Source organism: Tetrao urogallus (genome assembly GCF_951394365.1).
Source record: "Tetrao urogallus genome assembly, chromosome: 7".
NCBI classification, from domain to species: domain Eukaryota; kingdom Metazoa; phylum Chordata; class Aves; order Galliformes; family Phasianidae; genus Tetrao; species Tetrao urogallus.
This window is the reverse complement of record NC_136820.1, coordinates 47449208-47465415: the sequence shown is the minus strand read 5'-3', so window position 1 is coordinate 47465415 and position 16208 is coordinate 47449208. Positions and strand designations below refer to the sequence as shown.

The window sequence follows — 16208 nt, the reverse complement described above, 5'->3', positions numbered from 1 at the left end:
TATGCCAGTCAGTTTTAACTGGACACGCACACACACACACACAAAAAGCAACAGCAACAAAGGAGAGTGGTAGAAAGACAATGTCACAGATAGGAGGAGGAGGCACTGCCTTCCTGAAAGGAGACCACAAGGTGCCCAGGGTAAGCTTCGCTCATTGGGGGTGACCCGCAATATATGACTTTCCTCTCAGTGGAAATCCAGCAGCTGGGCTGGGAAAGAAGGAGGTGATATCTACTTCTGCTCCACAGCTGTGACTCAGGACATGGCTGGGCTTTTGGGGACAGTCCCAGCTGCATCTGTGGGCAGGACATTGATTCACCGGGAAGCCCAGACCTTGGCCTGATATTTGCAGTCTGACAATACCACAGATGCATCCATTGTAAGGATGGCCCTAGCTGGATGCTGAAGGCAGTGTGTAATTGGTATCTGTCAGACACGGGAGCTTTTGGGCCCCCACAGGGTCTGGCATCCAAATTGATAAGACTTTAGTTCCCTTATAACTAACAGCCATCCTAGAGCAAGACAGCAGAAGGCCAGATACCCCATGGGCAAGTGTGCTAGTGAGTGCATGGCATGAGGATAAGGGGCTGCACCTAGTGCCCATTGCTCCTGGATGACGGTGAGGGTGTATGCAGCACACTTGGAATCACAGAATCAAACAGGAGGGGGAATGACTGTTTACGAGGGTGGATAGTGACAGGGCAAGGGGGGATGGTTTTAAACTAAGATGGGAGGTTTAGGTTGGATATGAGGAGGAAGTTTTTCACACAGAGGGTGGTGAGGCACTGGAACAGGTTGCCCAAGGAGGCTGTGGATGCCCCATCCCTGCAGGCATTCAAGGCCAGGCTGGATGTGGCTCTGGGCAGCCTGGGCTGCTGGTTGGTGACCTGCACACAGCAGGGGGTTGGAACTGGATGAGCATCGTGGTCCTTTTCAACCCAGGCCATTCTACGATTCTATGATTCTGTGATTAAGGATGGAAAAGACCTCAAAGATCTTCTGGTCCAACTGTTTTACCTAACAGCGCCATGCCCACTGCCACGTCCTTCAGTGCCTCATCTCTAAGGTTCTTGGACACCTCCAGGGATGGTGATTCTAATGCATCCCTGGGAATCCTGTGCCAGTGCATCACCTCTCTTTTGGAGAACAAGCATTTCTTAATATCCAACCTGAACCTTCCCTGGCACAACATGAGACCATCACCTCTTGTCCTGTCGCTGTTATCTGGGAAAAAGGCTGACTGTACATCGCTACCACCTCTTTTCAGCTACTTGTGAGAAGCCTCAGTTTTGGAGAGGGACACCAGTTGTGCTTGCAGTCCGGGCATGGGGAACTGCATTGCTCCTGGAGAATTCGGGGCAGCGGAATCCCCAGCAGACGGGAACTTGAAGGAGATCGCCATCATTTCTGGAGGCTCGCATTGAAGGCAACCTCCTCGCACCTTGTGCTCGCGGAAAGGGCTCAACACCGCACTCGGCGCTTGGGGAAGGGATGACCACACTGCTTCAGCAGCGCTGCGCGCAGTGAGGTCACTACAGGAGCCGGCTGAGGGCGAGGGGTGACCCCTTTTACCCCCACTGCAAAGGCGGACGGAGATCCCCCGAGCTGTGGGGGTCGCGCTCCGCTGGGGGTTCGGCCGCCTCCATCCCCGCGGCGCTTCAGGCGGAGGGCGGGCTCGGCTCCCCCGCCAGGCTCCCTCCCTCCCTCCGGGGGTTTGCCCTGGGACGCGCCGGCGGCACCGGGGCCGGCTGCGGGGCGGCGGTGAGGGGCGGCAGCGGGGCGGAGGGGGGGGGGGGGGGGGGTGCGGCAGAGATGCCAGCGCAGGGGCAGCGCGGCTGAGCGGGCAGCGCCGGCCCCGGGCAGCCCCCCCCCGCAGCCCGGGCAGCCCCCCGCAACCCCCGCCGGCCCCATGGCGGGACGGGCGCCGCAGCGCAGCCTTCCGGCGGCGGCCACCGCCGCGCTCCTTCTCCTGCCCGTAAGTGCCCCGGCCGGGGAGGGGGTGGGGAAGAGCGGGGCGGGAGGGAGAGCGGGAGGCGCCCCGCGCCCCGCCGGGAGCCCGCTCGCTCAGCGCCGCGGCTCCCGTCCGGCCCCTCAGCGCCGGAACGCGCCGGTGTCCCCGCGGCCGCCGAGCCCCGGGTCCCCCTGAGCTCCCGGGCCGTGCCGTGGCTCTCCTCGCTTTCCCCTTGTCCGTGAAGGAGTTTCGTGCCGCAGCTCGGCGGCTCGCCGTGCCGTGCTTGCTCTCAACACGTGCTCCGCTCCCATCGCCTTCTCAACGCGGTCGCTCGATCCGTGCATCTGCCCAAGCGTTTGCTCCAGCTTTCTCTTGAGTAGAACATCAAGGAGATCTTTCCTTCTGATCTTTCTCCATCCATGGGATGAGGTCGGCCGGTTTGGGTTCAACCTAAAAAACCAACATTTCCAACCAACGCTGCCCGTTCTGGCTGTCGGTGTGTGAGGTGTGCAGGAGACGTTGATCTGCTTCCTAATTCATGACGGCTGCTCCCATGACATAAAAGCAGCAGATTTCTGGCTTTCGTCCTCCTAGCTGTGCTTTCCCTTATTTCTTTCCATCGGTACAGAACAATACTTCAGTTCCCACACAGACAGGAGGACTCCTTGCCATGAGGTTATCAGAAGTACCAAGGTGCCCAGTGCTGCCAGACTCATTCTTTGTTGCTGGATAAAAAACGCCCTGTGTTTCCCCTGCAGATCTAATCTATGGGCACGGCTTTTTTCTTCAGTTTCCTGTAGCTTTGCATTGGAATTGTTTGTGTAAATTTGGGTGGCTGACTTGTTTTCTTTAGTCGCCCTAAAAGAAAGGAAAAAACCCATTAGGAGTCACATCACAATGCCAAGGGTCTGTAAGAGGTGTTTATTCAGAGATGAATGCTTACTTTGGGTATACTCAGTATATAGATGGAGGAGCTTGTAGGGATGGAGCCTTCTTAGGCTTGTAAGTCCCTGTTTAACTTGAGAACCTTTCAGAGCTGACCTGAAGTCAATGGCCCCATTCACTTAGGTGGATTTGGGCAAAGGCATGGGATTAACTACTGAAGGAAGCTGAAGTCTTCACAGCAGCTGAGCGCTGTGTTTTATGGGGACTGTAGGTATGAAACAAGGCAGCTTTCTAGCACGGAATTGGATCTGCCACGTGAAAATGCTGGTGCAAATGGGCTGTCAGATTTCACAGGGCCGGTTGGGGGGAAGGACTTGCTCAGGTTCTGAGATTTATGTTCACTTGAAGGGTTTCTGTACATATGATACAGTGGAAAATGCAAGTACTTGGATGTGAAAACAAACAAACAAGCAAACCATGAAGCAAAAGCGAATGATTCTTTTAGCATTCTGACATAGAGCCCTTGCTGAGCTCATGTGGTTTAGAGGAGGGGGCACGGAGGGAATGGCTGAAGATGGTTGATGGTAGTTTTGCCATGAAATGTTTCAATGATTCTCATACTTACGTTCTTCACTATGAGAGTGGTGAGGTGCTGGAACAGCTGCCCGGAGAGGCTGTGGATGCTCCGTCCCTGGAGGTGTTCAAGGCCAGGTTGGATGGGGCCCTGGGCAGCCTGGTCTGGTATTGAATGTGGAGGTTGGTGGCCCTGCATGTGGCAGGGGGTTGGAGCTTCATGATCCTTGGGATGCCATCCAACCCTGGCTATTCTGTGATTCTGTGATACTTGCCCTTAGCTTGAGGGAAAGCAGACTTTGGCTTTCATTCGTGTAAGACATCTGCTTGTATTACTGTTCTGCCAGGAGCAGCAGAGGTGTAACCATCAGGTCTTCTAACTCTGTGTCTTCATTTTGCAAACCAGAGCTCAGCTGTACCCGCCTGCTGAAGCTGATGAAGAAGGACAGGGCAAAGCAAGGACCATGAGGTCCACACTTCTTGAGTTTCAAGGTTGTTACCTCTGCTGGTACATTAAGATTGCCAGGGAAGCCATTCAGTCTTCAGGCTGGATGCCCAAGCGTGGCTTGTGCCCATACTCCTAAACTCCTTTAGCCTCTAAAATGGGGAAACTGTGCACAAACTGCGTATTGAGATCAGTCTGCGGAGCAGCCTAACTCACAGGTCATTCCCGGGAACTGTTTGAGATACTGCTAGATTGCTTGGGGCAAAAAATGTGGCCAGGAACCATTCTAAAAATTTAACAGTGTAAATGATTAAGTGCTTAAAACAGACCTTTGCACTGTTTGATTTATTAGCTCCGACGGTGCGTGCTTTACTCCCATTGCTCAGAGCTCTCACTGAGTGCCCGAGGGAGGCATTTTCCTCTCAGCAAACTCTTCATTGCTTTGAGCTCAGCGATCAGCTTTCTTTCTGCTGGAGATTACTGTGGGATCCTGCTGGTGATGGGATGAGCTGAGAGATTCACAATGAAAGCACCAGAGCAGTGGGTAATACCAGCTTATAAAGGAACGTCTCTGTGTTTCCTTTTATTTTTGTTTCGCTCATTAAGTTATTAAAAAAGGTATTAAAAAAAAAACATTGCTATTAGAAAAATATATATATATAACTATGGATTTTTGAAAAATGAACCTGCTTTTTCTTTTTCAATCTTGTGGGGGACATGAGTAAATGCAGGTGGTAGAAGCACACTAACCACTGCTGAATTTGATCATGTTTCGCTTATGGCGCTTTCAGGTTTGCAGCACGAGACATAGAAGGAGGCTTTGTGGAAAGCTGCTTCGCTTCAGTGTAAAACTGTATCCAGTAAATGACACTTCAGTAATTCACATCTTCCTCTACAAATCTCAATCCTGTAAACATCTTTCTTTTGCCCTGTACCACTTGTGATCTCAGGTGTTGACTGTTCCCACGTGAAGTGCGAACGTAAATTCTCAGATGTGAGGCTGGAGCTCTGCGGTGGCCCCGTGGCACCTCCTTGCCCCCTCTCCAGATATGCAGTGCTACGTGCCAAGGCCTTGCAGAAGCATCCTCTTTGCCTCCTCAGCTTTCTATTCCTAACAGCCAGCCTTGACAACTAAACACTCGCTGCTGCTTTGCTTTATCAACCTGTTTCTTTGTATGGAATTACTTTTTCCCCCCAGCTAATCCTTTTCTTTGTATCTGAATAGCTATGAAAATGGCCATATTTGGTTGAGCTGGCAAGCGTTCGGCGCAGAGCTTTAAGTGTTTAACTTTTTTTTCTCTGAAGAGTTTGGTAAACTTTGCTGTAGCCTTTATTCCAAGGGAAGACTAGTAGGAACTAGTCGTTTAGCACTGAGAGTCAGCCTGCGAGAGCTGTCCTTCAGATCAATGGCTGCTTGAATTCCATCGACCGCATCCCAGCGTAGGAGAACTGCACTCCTTGTTGCAGTGCAGTGGGGATGAGTGTTAGGTGCTCACTGCAATGGTCTCTGACATACAGCACGTCCTGCTTTTGGAAGCACTGATCAGTTCCCAGTGTAAGATCGTTTAGATCAGCTCTCGCAGGCCTGCTTGCCTGCAGCATCCCAACAAAGGCCGTTTGGGAAGGGCTGTGTAGTGACAGCAGCATTCTGAGAAAGCTACTTGGCAGAGACAGGCTGTGACATCCTGTCCTGACCTCCAGTTCACGAGTACCTCGTAGCTGGGCAATGCTGGGGACGTGCTGCCCATGCACACCTTGTTCTGACAAGACTCATACCCACAGCTCTACTGTGGATCTGGATGGGTGGAGGACTTGGAAGCCGACCTCTGGGAACAAGCAAATAAATGGCGTGTGTTTGTACGGAAAGGTGGCATGTTTTCTTTAAATAAGAAAGGAAATCCCTTAGGTTTGTCAAGAGATGAAAAATATTTCTTCAACAGAGCTGCAAAAAAGTGAAAGGAATTGAAGTTCTACAAAGTTTTTACATAATACTGGATGAATAATTATCCACTTTGGGATGTGTATGCCGGGAAAGTAAATAGTGAGTAATGCCAGTGGAGATTAAAATACATTAGCTGTCCTCGCTACAATGCTAAAGCCTTGCCCTGGTAATAGTAGCTGAAGTAGCCAGAGGACTGGAAGGGATCCACCTGCCCGTGAGAGCTTTGGGATAATTTCTCTTGCTGTTACTCAAGTCCCTGGGACATTGGAGGCTTTGTGATGCTGATATCTGGGTGCTGCCTTAGCTCTGGGGGTTCTGTCATCTCCCAGGGGTGCCTTTTCCAGTGGGAAGTTGTGGGAGGAAGGAGGGAGGGAGGTGAAAGTGAATTAAAGGAAGCCTGTTGATGAACCTGAACAGTCTGTCTGCAGGGCTGGCAGCCAGGCTCTGCTAGCAGGCATCTCAGTGCATGGACTGAAGTATCAATTCCCTTTGAGTGGCAGTAGCAGGCTCCCACAGCCCAGCCATAGCTTGGGTTTCAGGAGTTTCATGCCAGCAGGAGCAGAGGGATGGTGTGTGAGCCAGCAGCTCTGGCAGAGCTTTGTAATGTGGACATCATAGGCACAGCTGTTCAGCTTTCTCTGTTGCAGGCCCTGGAGCTGCTGTGCTGCTCCTGCAATTTCCTTGTCTTGGGAGCGAGGACGTCTGGGATCCAGGCTGCACCTTCTGTTGTCATTTGTTTCTTTCAGAGCAGGGAGGAAGGCCAGAATGATGGCTGGGAGACAGGACTTTGAGTAGGTGAGCTCCAAATCAGGAGTGAGGATCTTTCCTCTTCTTGCCTCTTGTCTTCTCTGCTGGGAGATCTGCAATAAAGACCACAGTGAATGTGAGAGACCCTTCATAGAGTAACAATCCCCCAGCAAGCCAATTCCACAAATATTGATGAAGGAAGGAATTAGTCGTGGTCCTAGTGTAAAGTCGTAGCATAAGGGCTGATGTGAAGCCAGAGCTATGACAGGCTTGCTGTCCTTCCAGATACTGAACAGAATATCTACGGTTATGGGCAACGAGGAGCAAAACTCTTCAAGTGTAATGAAACTAAAAACCTGTCCTTTCTACAGTTTTATTTGAAGACAGATGTGGCCCATGATTCAAACATTGTTTTAATCCTTTTTAATATCTCGTTGTTTTGGGAGAGATTTGGTCGGACAAACCCAGCTGATGGGTGGCTTTGAACAGTTTCCCTTTGCATGCTGTGACTCAGAAGGCACACAGTGCATGCAGTGAGTGATGTCCCCCCATCACCCTTCATCAGCAGAGCACATAGGCAGATGCTCAATGAAGGTGTAACGTCAAGTTTGGAAGACAGCAGTGCTGTTTAGTTGTTGTCTCAGTGTAGCAGATGCTCGAGGCTTTTTAATTTATTTCTGAATTCCATTTCATGCTCAGAACTAAACGCGTGTGTGGCCGATTTATTGAACCGAGGTCACATTTCCCGTTCCTTGCAGATGCACATTCTGCTTCTCCAGACTTTCTGGAAGAACTGCAGAATACTTGCTGGGCACTAAGATCATAGAGCAGCATCTCCCAGCTCATCTGAGGATCAGTAGCTGGCAGCACAGTTTTGTGTAGCCACTGGGATTAATTTAGAGGCAGGTAGTGACAGGGGGGTGAAAGAGCTGAAGGATGACTCGAAAAGGAGGCTTTTCCTTGAAGTGTGCTTGCAATCTGTCCTTCTACTGTAACCTTAGCTGGCTCAGGCTTCAGGTTGCAGATTCTTGTGAAAACTTCTATTTAGACCTTCTGTCACGAATGGAAATTATTTTTTTGGTGAAGCAGAGCCAAATGACTGCATACAACCAAATGCTGCTGCGTTAAGCAAAGCTAAGTAACAGAATTGGGAAAGGCCTAAGATATCTTAAGCATAGGACTGAATTTTTTTTGGTTCTTCAGCAAGCAAAATATTTCCACTGTGATGGCCTTCTGGCACTGTCTTTGAGTTACCATCTCTCTTGCATATGTCTTGGGTGCAAAGAACTGCAGGACAGGAAAGTAACCATCTTTACTACAGGAAAGTGCCATCCCCTCCTCTCCCAGGCTGTCTTCAAAGCATCTGTTTTCATTGGCAAACACTGGTGATGGCAGGAGGCCCTGTAAATCTTTACTGATGCCCATATGCCCTGGAAGCTCCCTAGCTGTATTTGAACAAGGTATGGGTTTTGTTGAGGAGTGGGATTTGCTTTGAATTTGCTGTGTTAAGCTTTCCACTAATTGTATTTTCAAGGCAAAGTTAGATGCATCTGATTCCCTAAACTGAGCTTCTGTGGGTACAGGCAGACATTTCTGGCATTTAATTGGGCTGCTGCTCTGAAATGCTCCTTCCCAATTCTGTTACACAGCTCTAAAAATTGCTGTGGCTTACATTCAGGTGAATACTTGATCTCATTGTAGAAATGGTGCATTTGGAGAGCTTCAGGTTGCCTTCGAGCCAGAAGGATTTCTCAAGCTAATTAATTTGAATTGCCTAATGACTAATCTGTCACCACAGATCTGTACTCGGGATGAGTCTTTACGGGGTATAGATACCTACTTTAGCCTGAAACTTTATGTGGCAGTGGAGATAGAAGATGGATCTATAAATCATGACAGCTGTGGACCAAGTGTATGTTTTGTGGTTGATAACTGCAAAACTGGTATTGGAAGGCTGCTTCATCTTGCTCAGTGTGTCCAAAAGGACATGTCAGATTCATGTCTTCTCTAGCCATGAAGAATGCTTTTACCTATCCTTTTCTATTTGGTGTCTAAAGATGATTTCTTTACTGTGAGAGTGGTGAGGTGCTGGAACAGCTGCCCAGAGAGGTTGTGAATCCCAGTCCTTAGAGGTGTTCAAGGCCAGGTTGGATGGGGGCCCGGGCAGCCTGGTCTGGTGTTAAATGAGGAGGTTGGCAGCCCTGCATGTGGCAGGGGGTTGGAGATTCATGATCCTTGAGGTCCCTTCCAGCCCTGACCACTCTGAGATTCTGTGATTCTGTGATTCAGTAGGGATTAATGTTGTTGAATGTATATATCTGCAGCCCACATCCCTAACAGCTTTCTCAGAAAAGTTGGCTGCTATTAGACAACTGAAACACAGCATCTGGGAGTTCTTATATGAGAATGGAAGAGCAGAGGGTATGCATCTGTCCATGTTTGGCATTCACTGCTTCCTGAGCATCCCTCCCTTATCTTGACAGCAAATGTTGCACTGTTGTGTGTCATCCTCTCCCACTTCAGCTCTTTGCACTTTCCAGTCATGCTGACTTCATCCTCTGCTGCTTCTTATTATGATATAGTTAAATTTCAAGATGCTGTCCATTCCATCTCTCTGGTGATCTCATGCCTGTACTGACATTTTGGATCCCATTCATACCCATTTGGACTTGTTTGTGTTACGGTGACCATTTCTTTGTGTTTGAGAGAAGAAACCAACCTCTCCAGTGTGAGTGACATGAGATAAAGACCTGCAGCGAATTAATTAACACTGATCATGGCCAAGGGAAAAGATCTAAGAAGATAAGCACAGGAGAGGCAGGACACTGACTGTACGTTGTTCTGCAGTCAGAACAGGCCTGCAGACGAATAGTTGGCCTCCCTGCTGAGACACTAAGAGACTCCATGTCACTTTAATTTCTGTCTCATGCATTGCTTTCGTTTGTTTGTAGATGTCCTCAGTAGAAATTAAGGTAGACATTTCAGGTTAATATGCAAGATAACACCGAACTGACTCGATGGGAAGAGGACTTGGCTGTCTTAGGAGAAATGCTGTGTGAGTAAAGGAGTCTTCTAGTAGGAATCAAGAGGCAACACCTTATTTTGCTGTTCTTTATTATTGTTGTATACTTTACAAATATTTTTAAGTATTAATTGTTAGGGTTTGCCTGCTTTAAATACAGTTTTTGAAAAATATCATACAGATGAAAGCTGTTCGCTGTGGTTAATGGAGAGAAAATGAAAGCAAAAGCAACATAAGAAGCAGAAGGTGCTTTTCCCTCTAGCCAAATGAACCCAAGTTGACCCTAAAGCAAATGTGACATTTAACCTTTTTCGTTCCTACACATGCTGTGCTAAACTCGACCTCTGTCTGTTCTTTCCCGTCATCTTAGGAAGCAGACAGCTGAACATGCAGTGTATTTACAGTGCATGGAGATGTCTCAAGTTTCTTCTTTGAACTGAGCCAAGTGCTTTGGCCTGAGAGGAGGCGGAAGGGTGGAGAGATAGGAGGGACGAATTACGTCTGCTATGTCAGCTCACGTGGCTGGTTCTGACACAACCATAACAGAGTCTGCTTTCAGGCAGGTTGGCTTGGAGTGCTGTCCCTTCAGGATGGCAGCCCTGGCCTTTGCACATCTCCTCGTCCTGACCGCCAGGCTGCAAGGCTTTGCTATGGGAAGCTGAGGTTCAAATCTTCCTGCTGGAGATCATCATATTGGTTCAAAAAGAATAAAATCTGAGAAAGGATTTTTGTTTGTTTTCCAAGACCTCCTCTTATGTAAAATAACAGCAAAGTGAGAAAGATGTAGAAGTGGTGAGAAAGACATAGAAGTGGTACTGTACAAAGAAAAGTTCTTTCCAGACCAACACTGCTGATGAATTCTATTGTCGTGGTCATTCATTCCACTTCTTATTGAGCAGTAGGGAATTGGGTGATATAAAAAGGGCTCTGCAGTCACTTAATACATCTGAAAGCACTGAAATATAGTGTCAGCATTCAAAGATTGTGGCTGTTTCCCTGTGTTATGTTAGTCATTCTGCATAAATAGAAAAGCAAAGGCATTTTGTCTGTTGTCAGGGCTTCACATCCCTTCAGAAGAAGTCAGGAAGATTTTGTTTCACAGTGTGAAAATGGAGGTTTCTGTCATTGATGTGTGACTCCTGAATTTTCTCAGCACTTTTAGTGCTGCCTTTCATCAAGGGCTTTTCAAGAGCTTCTCTTGCTCCCAATTCAGCTGCACCTTGAGATGTACAATTCTATTGTCTTTTGTCCTTTGTCTGCAGAGGGTACTTCAATAATTTTAATTTTCAAGCTTGAAAATGACAACATATTTCTTGCTTTCATCTCTGCATGTACATTTCCTAAAATCTATTTGGTGCTATTGTCCTGTCTTGAACCTGCAGCTTCCTTAAGTGCCACGTTGATGATGCTACTTTTACTCTTGCTAGCACTTGCCCTCCGAGCAATGGATCACATCACAGGGATGCCACCTTTCCCCATGCAGGCAGTGGAAGCACTTATTTCAAGTCTTTTATCATAGAATTGTAGAGTCATAGAATGGCTTCAGTTGGAAAGGACCTGAAGGATCATCAAGCTCCAACCCCCCCCTGCTGCAGGCAGGGCCACCAACCTCCCCATTCAATACCAGACCAGGCTGCCCAGGTCCCCATCCAACCTGACCTTGAACACCTCCAGGGATGGGGCATCCACAGCCTTTCTGGGCAACTGTTCCAGCACCTCACCCTTGCCCTTTGGTAATTCCTGCCTCTCCTTCTTGACTATGTAATGATTTTTAGCAGTCAGGTAGGCTTTTAAGTGTAGCTGATAAAAATTTAACTCACAGACTTTAATGGGATTTGATTCACTTACTCCATTGTAGGCATATACTGTTAGGAGAGCTGAACTGTGCCCTGGGCTTTGGTAAAGCCATTGAGTAGCTGGCACAAGAAAAGATCCAGTGTATGTGGTTCATTTGTAGATGTCTGCCTGCAGCAGACGAATGAAACCTGCTGTCACAAACCAAGGCAGATATAACCATAAGTTTCTCTGTCGTAAGGGACTGTTTGTACCCAAACTGATTGTGAATGGGAACTGCTGTGAAATGCTGGGGGGTTTTGTAGTCATGATGAAGAAATTCTGCCCTTTGCTGCTGCTTTACTGTTTGTTTTGTGCTGCTTCTGTCTGTTCATCCAGATAGTTCTCCACTGTGAATCTTCTGTGAACCTGCCCTTGTCTGTTCTGCTGGAAAAGTACTGTGAAGCTTTGTCAGCCCGCACCAATGTCACAGGTATTTATTTCTCTGTTTCTCAGTGGCTTCTTGTTACTGTAGGATCTGTTTTCAAAGTGTCCTTGCTCCAGGAACATCTTTCCCTGCTGAGATAAACATAGTGCTTCCAGCCTTGAAATTTCATTGGCAGCACCATACAGCGATGTGAGGTGGAGAGAAAACTTCGAATTTTGCACACCTGGAAAGAGCTTCAAGTGAAGGAATAACGACAGCTTTTTTTTTTTGGTAATTGAATCTGTTGAGTCAACACCAATGAGATCATTGAGGGGCTGTACTTCCAGTGCCTGTATCTGGACTGGTCTGGATTCAGTGTCACAGGCTGTCTGCAGTTCTCCAGGTGCCACATGGAATAGCCAGCCTGGGCAGGCAAAGGTGGCCACAGTAGCCAAATCCTGTCCTTGTATGGCATTCACACGTTCTCTGACCTGACTGACAGCTTATTTAAGCTAGAGATGAACCTTGGACCATTTCGGTCAGGCCGATGGATTATTTTCTGTGAAAGACATCAGTCCTTCAAATCAAAGCATGTTTAACATTTTAACTTTACAATTTCTGTTTCCTGATCATAAATCTTCAAAGCTTGACTCTTTTCATGTTAGGAGATAAGTCTTTTCTGGTAGAAGACGGAGACAGCACTGGGACGAAGGGAAAATGGAACATCACAGATTCTTCAGAAGGTGAATGCAGGCAGGAGGAGGGACTGAGAAGGATATGAGGAGGATTTAAGGCTTTCCTTATTCCACTTTTAAAACAGAGCAAAGCAGTGATTCGTGTGTTTGATTCTTGGCTAAAATGCATCAACACAAAAGTGGTTGATTAAGAGATGTGAAACTGAAGCTGGCTTTGCTTTGGAGGAGGAGAGGCACACTGAAAGTCAGTCACTCCTCTGCAGGAGGACTGAGGGTGCATGGTGCAATGAGTGATTCTGCTGGGGGCAGATGTAGGGTTTTTTGCTGCTTTGCACTTTGCTTTCCCCACACTAAATTCTCATAGAGGGAGGAACTTAAATTGTCTTGTTATTAATCATGCAGTTCTCCAGCCTTAGAGAAATGACAAAGCAAATGAGGTTCAAGGAAGAAAAATTCTTTCCATACGCTATATCAGATCAGTTGTGTTTGACTTAAGGACAATAAACTGATCTAAATATTCTGATCAGACCGAAGTCTGAAAGTTGTGTTGCCTTAACTGCCTCTTCATCTGCATATAAATGGGTGCATTGACCTGTATTATGAATCCAGCCTCAGCTCTGTAACTCGTGCCTTTGTATTCTAGGGAGCAACTGCCTTGTGGCATATTCACTTGTATAACTTTTAATGACCATTTTGTGGCTGGAAACAAAGGAGAGATAAATGAGGTTTTGTGAAAGCTTCCATAACTTTAGACCTTTCTTTCAGGTGTTCTTTGACTTCTGAGTATTTTTGTAAATACTATTGTAAAACTCTCAATTAATTCATAGTGTATGCTTTCTTTTCCATGGCTTCTACTGCAAAGAACTAAATTTTACAGCAGACTGTCTTAACAGTTGGCAAACATTTCACTTCTCAATTGTTGGCAAAAATTTAATTTTCTGGGTTATTTGCATCTATGAATGCAACTATTATAATAGGATTTCAAGATAAACAGGGTAGAGAGAACCCACAGAAGTCTCTTACATCGCTCTATGATTGTAAGGTATCACCGATCAAAGAAGTAAAGCACTATCCTAGATTTAAAGAGACTCGATTGCTATGTAGAGACAACCCAACATACCTTCATAGGGTGTTTATTGAATCTTCCTGTGACGCCTGCAGTGTGCTTCAAAACCCTATGAGCCCGCCAGCTTCTTTGAGCTTGGGCTTATACAAGTAGCAAACCCCTAAGATGCTTCGTTTTCAGGCAGGTTGGACATAGGCCTAAGTTCAAGCACAGCTGTGAGACATACTAGTGTACGTTTTTCTTGGTGTGATCAGTGTGGTGGAGCACCAAGGTGGTGCTTCTCGACACCACAAGTACTGTGTCCAGGTGTGGAGCCCTCAGTACAAGAAGGACATGGAGATTTTGGAAAGGGTCCAGAGGAGGGCGACTAAGATGATCAGGGGGCTGGAGCACCTCCCCTATGAGGACAGGCTGAGGGAGTTGGGCTTGTTCAGCCTGGAGAAGAGAAGGCTGCGGGGTGACCTCATTGCAGCCTATCAATACCTGAAGGGAACCTACAGCCAGGAGGGGAGTAAACTCTTCAAAAGGGCTGACAATAGCAGGACTAGGGGAAATGGATCCAAGTGGAAGGAGGGAAGATTTAGGTTGGACGTTAGGGGGAAGTTCTTTACAGGGAGAGTGGTTGGGCCCTGGAACGGGCTGCCCAGGGAGGTTGTGGATGCCCCGTCCTTGGACGTGTTCAAGGCCAGGTTGGACGGGGTCCTGGGCAACCTGATCTAAATGTGTATGTTTGGTGGCCCTGCTAGGCAGGGGGGTTGGAACTACATGATCCTTGAGGTCCCTTCCAACCCGGGTGATTCTGTGATTCTGTGATTCTTGTCTTACGTGACAATTGCAGGGTCTTCAGGGTCTTCTTTTCAGCCATGAGTCTTCCCTTTAAAAATGGAGGTCTACAGCACAGAGATCTCCTCTTTCTCATCAGTGAAGTTCTCGTCAAAATTGCAGGGCATTACTGCATCCTAAAGGAAGATCTAAAAGGAGACAGGTATTATGCTTGTGAAATGGTTGCTTGTTTTTGTTTTTTTCCCCTAAAGGGATAAAAGAATAAAAGCTCCTATGAATAACTCTGTATTTTGATACCCAGAATTAGGTTACTGTGTGCATCTTGAACTTTGGACCCTTATGAAAGCAAGGATCTATCACAGTGAACTTTGGTGTCCTCTGCCCAGTGCTACAGATGTGCAGAATCAGACCAGAACTGTTGTCTGTATGTCTGAGTCTTTTCTCTGGATCACAGTCTTTGACACAGTGCAGATATAATCTGTGACAGAGGAAAATAAATCCACCAAAAAAATAAATAAATAACCCAAGGAGAGCCATATTGAACGATCTTTATTTATAGCTGGTAGAACAGAAACATGCAGGTTTTGTAATTGGATATATTCCTTGTCTCTTTTTCACAGGGTGCTGTTAATTAGTCCAATATGTTAATTTCCTCCCCTCCTCAGACAGATGGAGTAGAATGGCTTTGAGATTTTCATTTATGTGCAAGTGCAACAAATTGCTGAGTGAACGACTTTGTAAATTCAGTCTGAAGTGATTTAAACCAAGCAATTGAAGAGGTGAAATGCAGTATAACTCGCTCACTCTATTGGGTTTTGTTTCCTTGAAAAATTCCTGAATAATGCCTTCATGATTGCTTGGGTGCAGCTTCTGAGCTTGATGGGACTGTGTGTGTATTTGTGGACCTGAAGAGGAATTTTATTTTATTCTCACTTCTCTTTCATATGAAAGAGATACTGGTTGATTATTCTACAGTGGTTCAGCTGAAGATGTTCCTGGTGTTGTAATCTCTTCATATGCTGTGACTGCAATTACATTGATCTCCAGGATGTCCAGTTGACTGTAACCCTATATATTGTGTGATACCCACAATAAGTTAGAGCTTGAATTTTTATTCAGAGGAGGTGAGTCCTCTGTTCATAGTAATGTGGGGTTTGTTATGTTGGTTTTTTTCAGTGGGTTTTGTCGTGCTTCCTTTCACGTTTTCCCATCTTACATATTTCCACTAGAGACTACAAGTCCTGTGTTCCATCTCTTCCTACTCACTTTTGATCTCTGTGAAAGTCTTGTTGTTCCACTTTTTGGTCCATTAACTTGTTTGGATACAATCTTTAAGACCTTATCAAAAGTGGATTAGTCTGAAAACAGGATTTTCTTTCCAAAACTGAAGGCTTGAAAGAAGGTGAATGGCCAGTGCCACTGTAATTGCTGTGTTAATATAGGAATTACATTTTCTGTTTTCTCTCTTATCCTTTACTCACACTGAAGATTGTAATTTGCATTTATAGTATTTAAAGCTATTCAGACAGTCCACTAAATGGGAGACACTAGATTAGATGTGTCATGCATTCCATTTCATGAAGTCCTGGGATTCACTGAGAGAACAAAATGATGCCTTGCTCTTGTTTCACTGGATCCTGTTCAGTTCAGGCATGGTTCCTTGCCCCTATTCTGGTCACTTCATGCTATGGTGAAAGAGTGGTGTCCCACAGAGAGGGCATAAATCCCTTAAGTAGCGTAGGATTCCATGTGTACAAAATCTGTACTATACTGCTTTGATGTTGTCTTCTTAAGTCTTCGAGGAAGCTCTAGCAGAGGGATCCTCTCAGAGTATGAAAGGGATGTGTCCAGCGTTGGATTCCAACACGTTTTCTCAGTGTTGCTGGTCAAGCATCAACT

At 46.7% G+C, this 16208-nt stretch overlaps 1 protein-coding gene across 1 annotated transcript in view; it reads left to right on the top strand.

Annotated features, from left to right (window-relative positions):
* Positions 1-1903: 1903 nt before the first annotated feature.
* CRHR2 (corticotropin releasing hormone receptor 2) overlaps positions 1904-16208 on the top strand; it is a gene marked incomplete at both ends in the record, with an annotated part of 131458 nt that continues 117153 nt past the window's right edge. Inside the window, 2 exons of the mRNA XM_079538034.1 lie at positions 1904-1975; positions 11738-11831. Of these exons, the coding sequence (XP_079394160.1) occupies positions 1910-1975; positions 11738-11831 (160 nt within the window). The remainder of the gene's footprint in view (positions 1976-11737; positions 11832-16208) is intronic.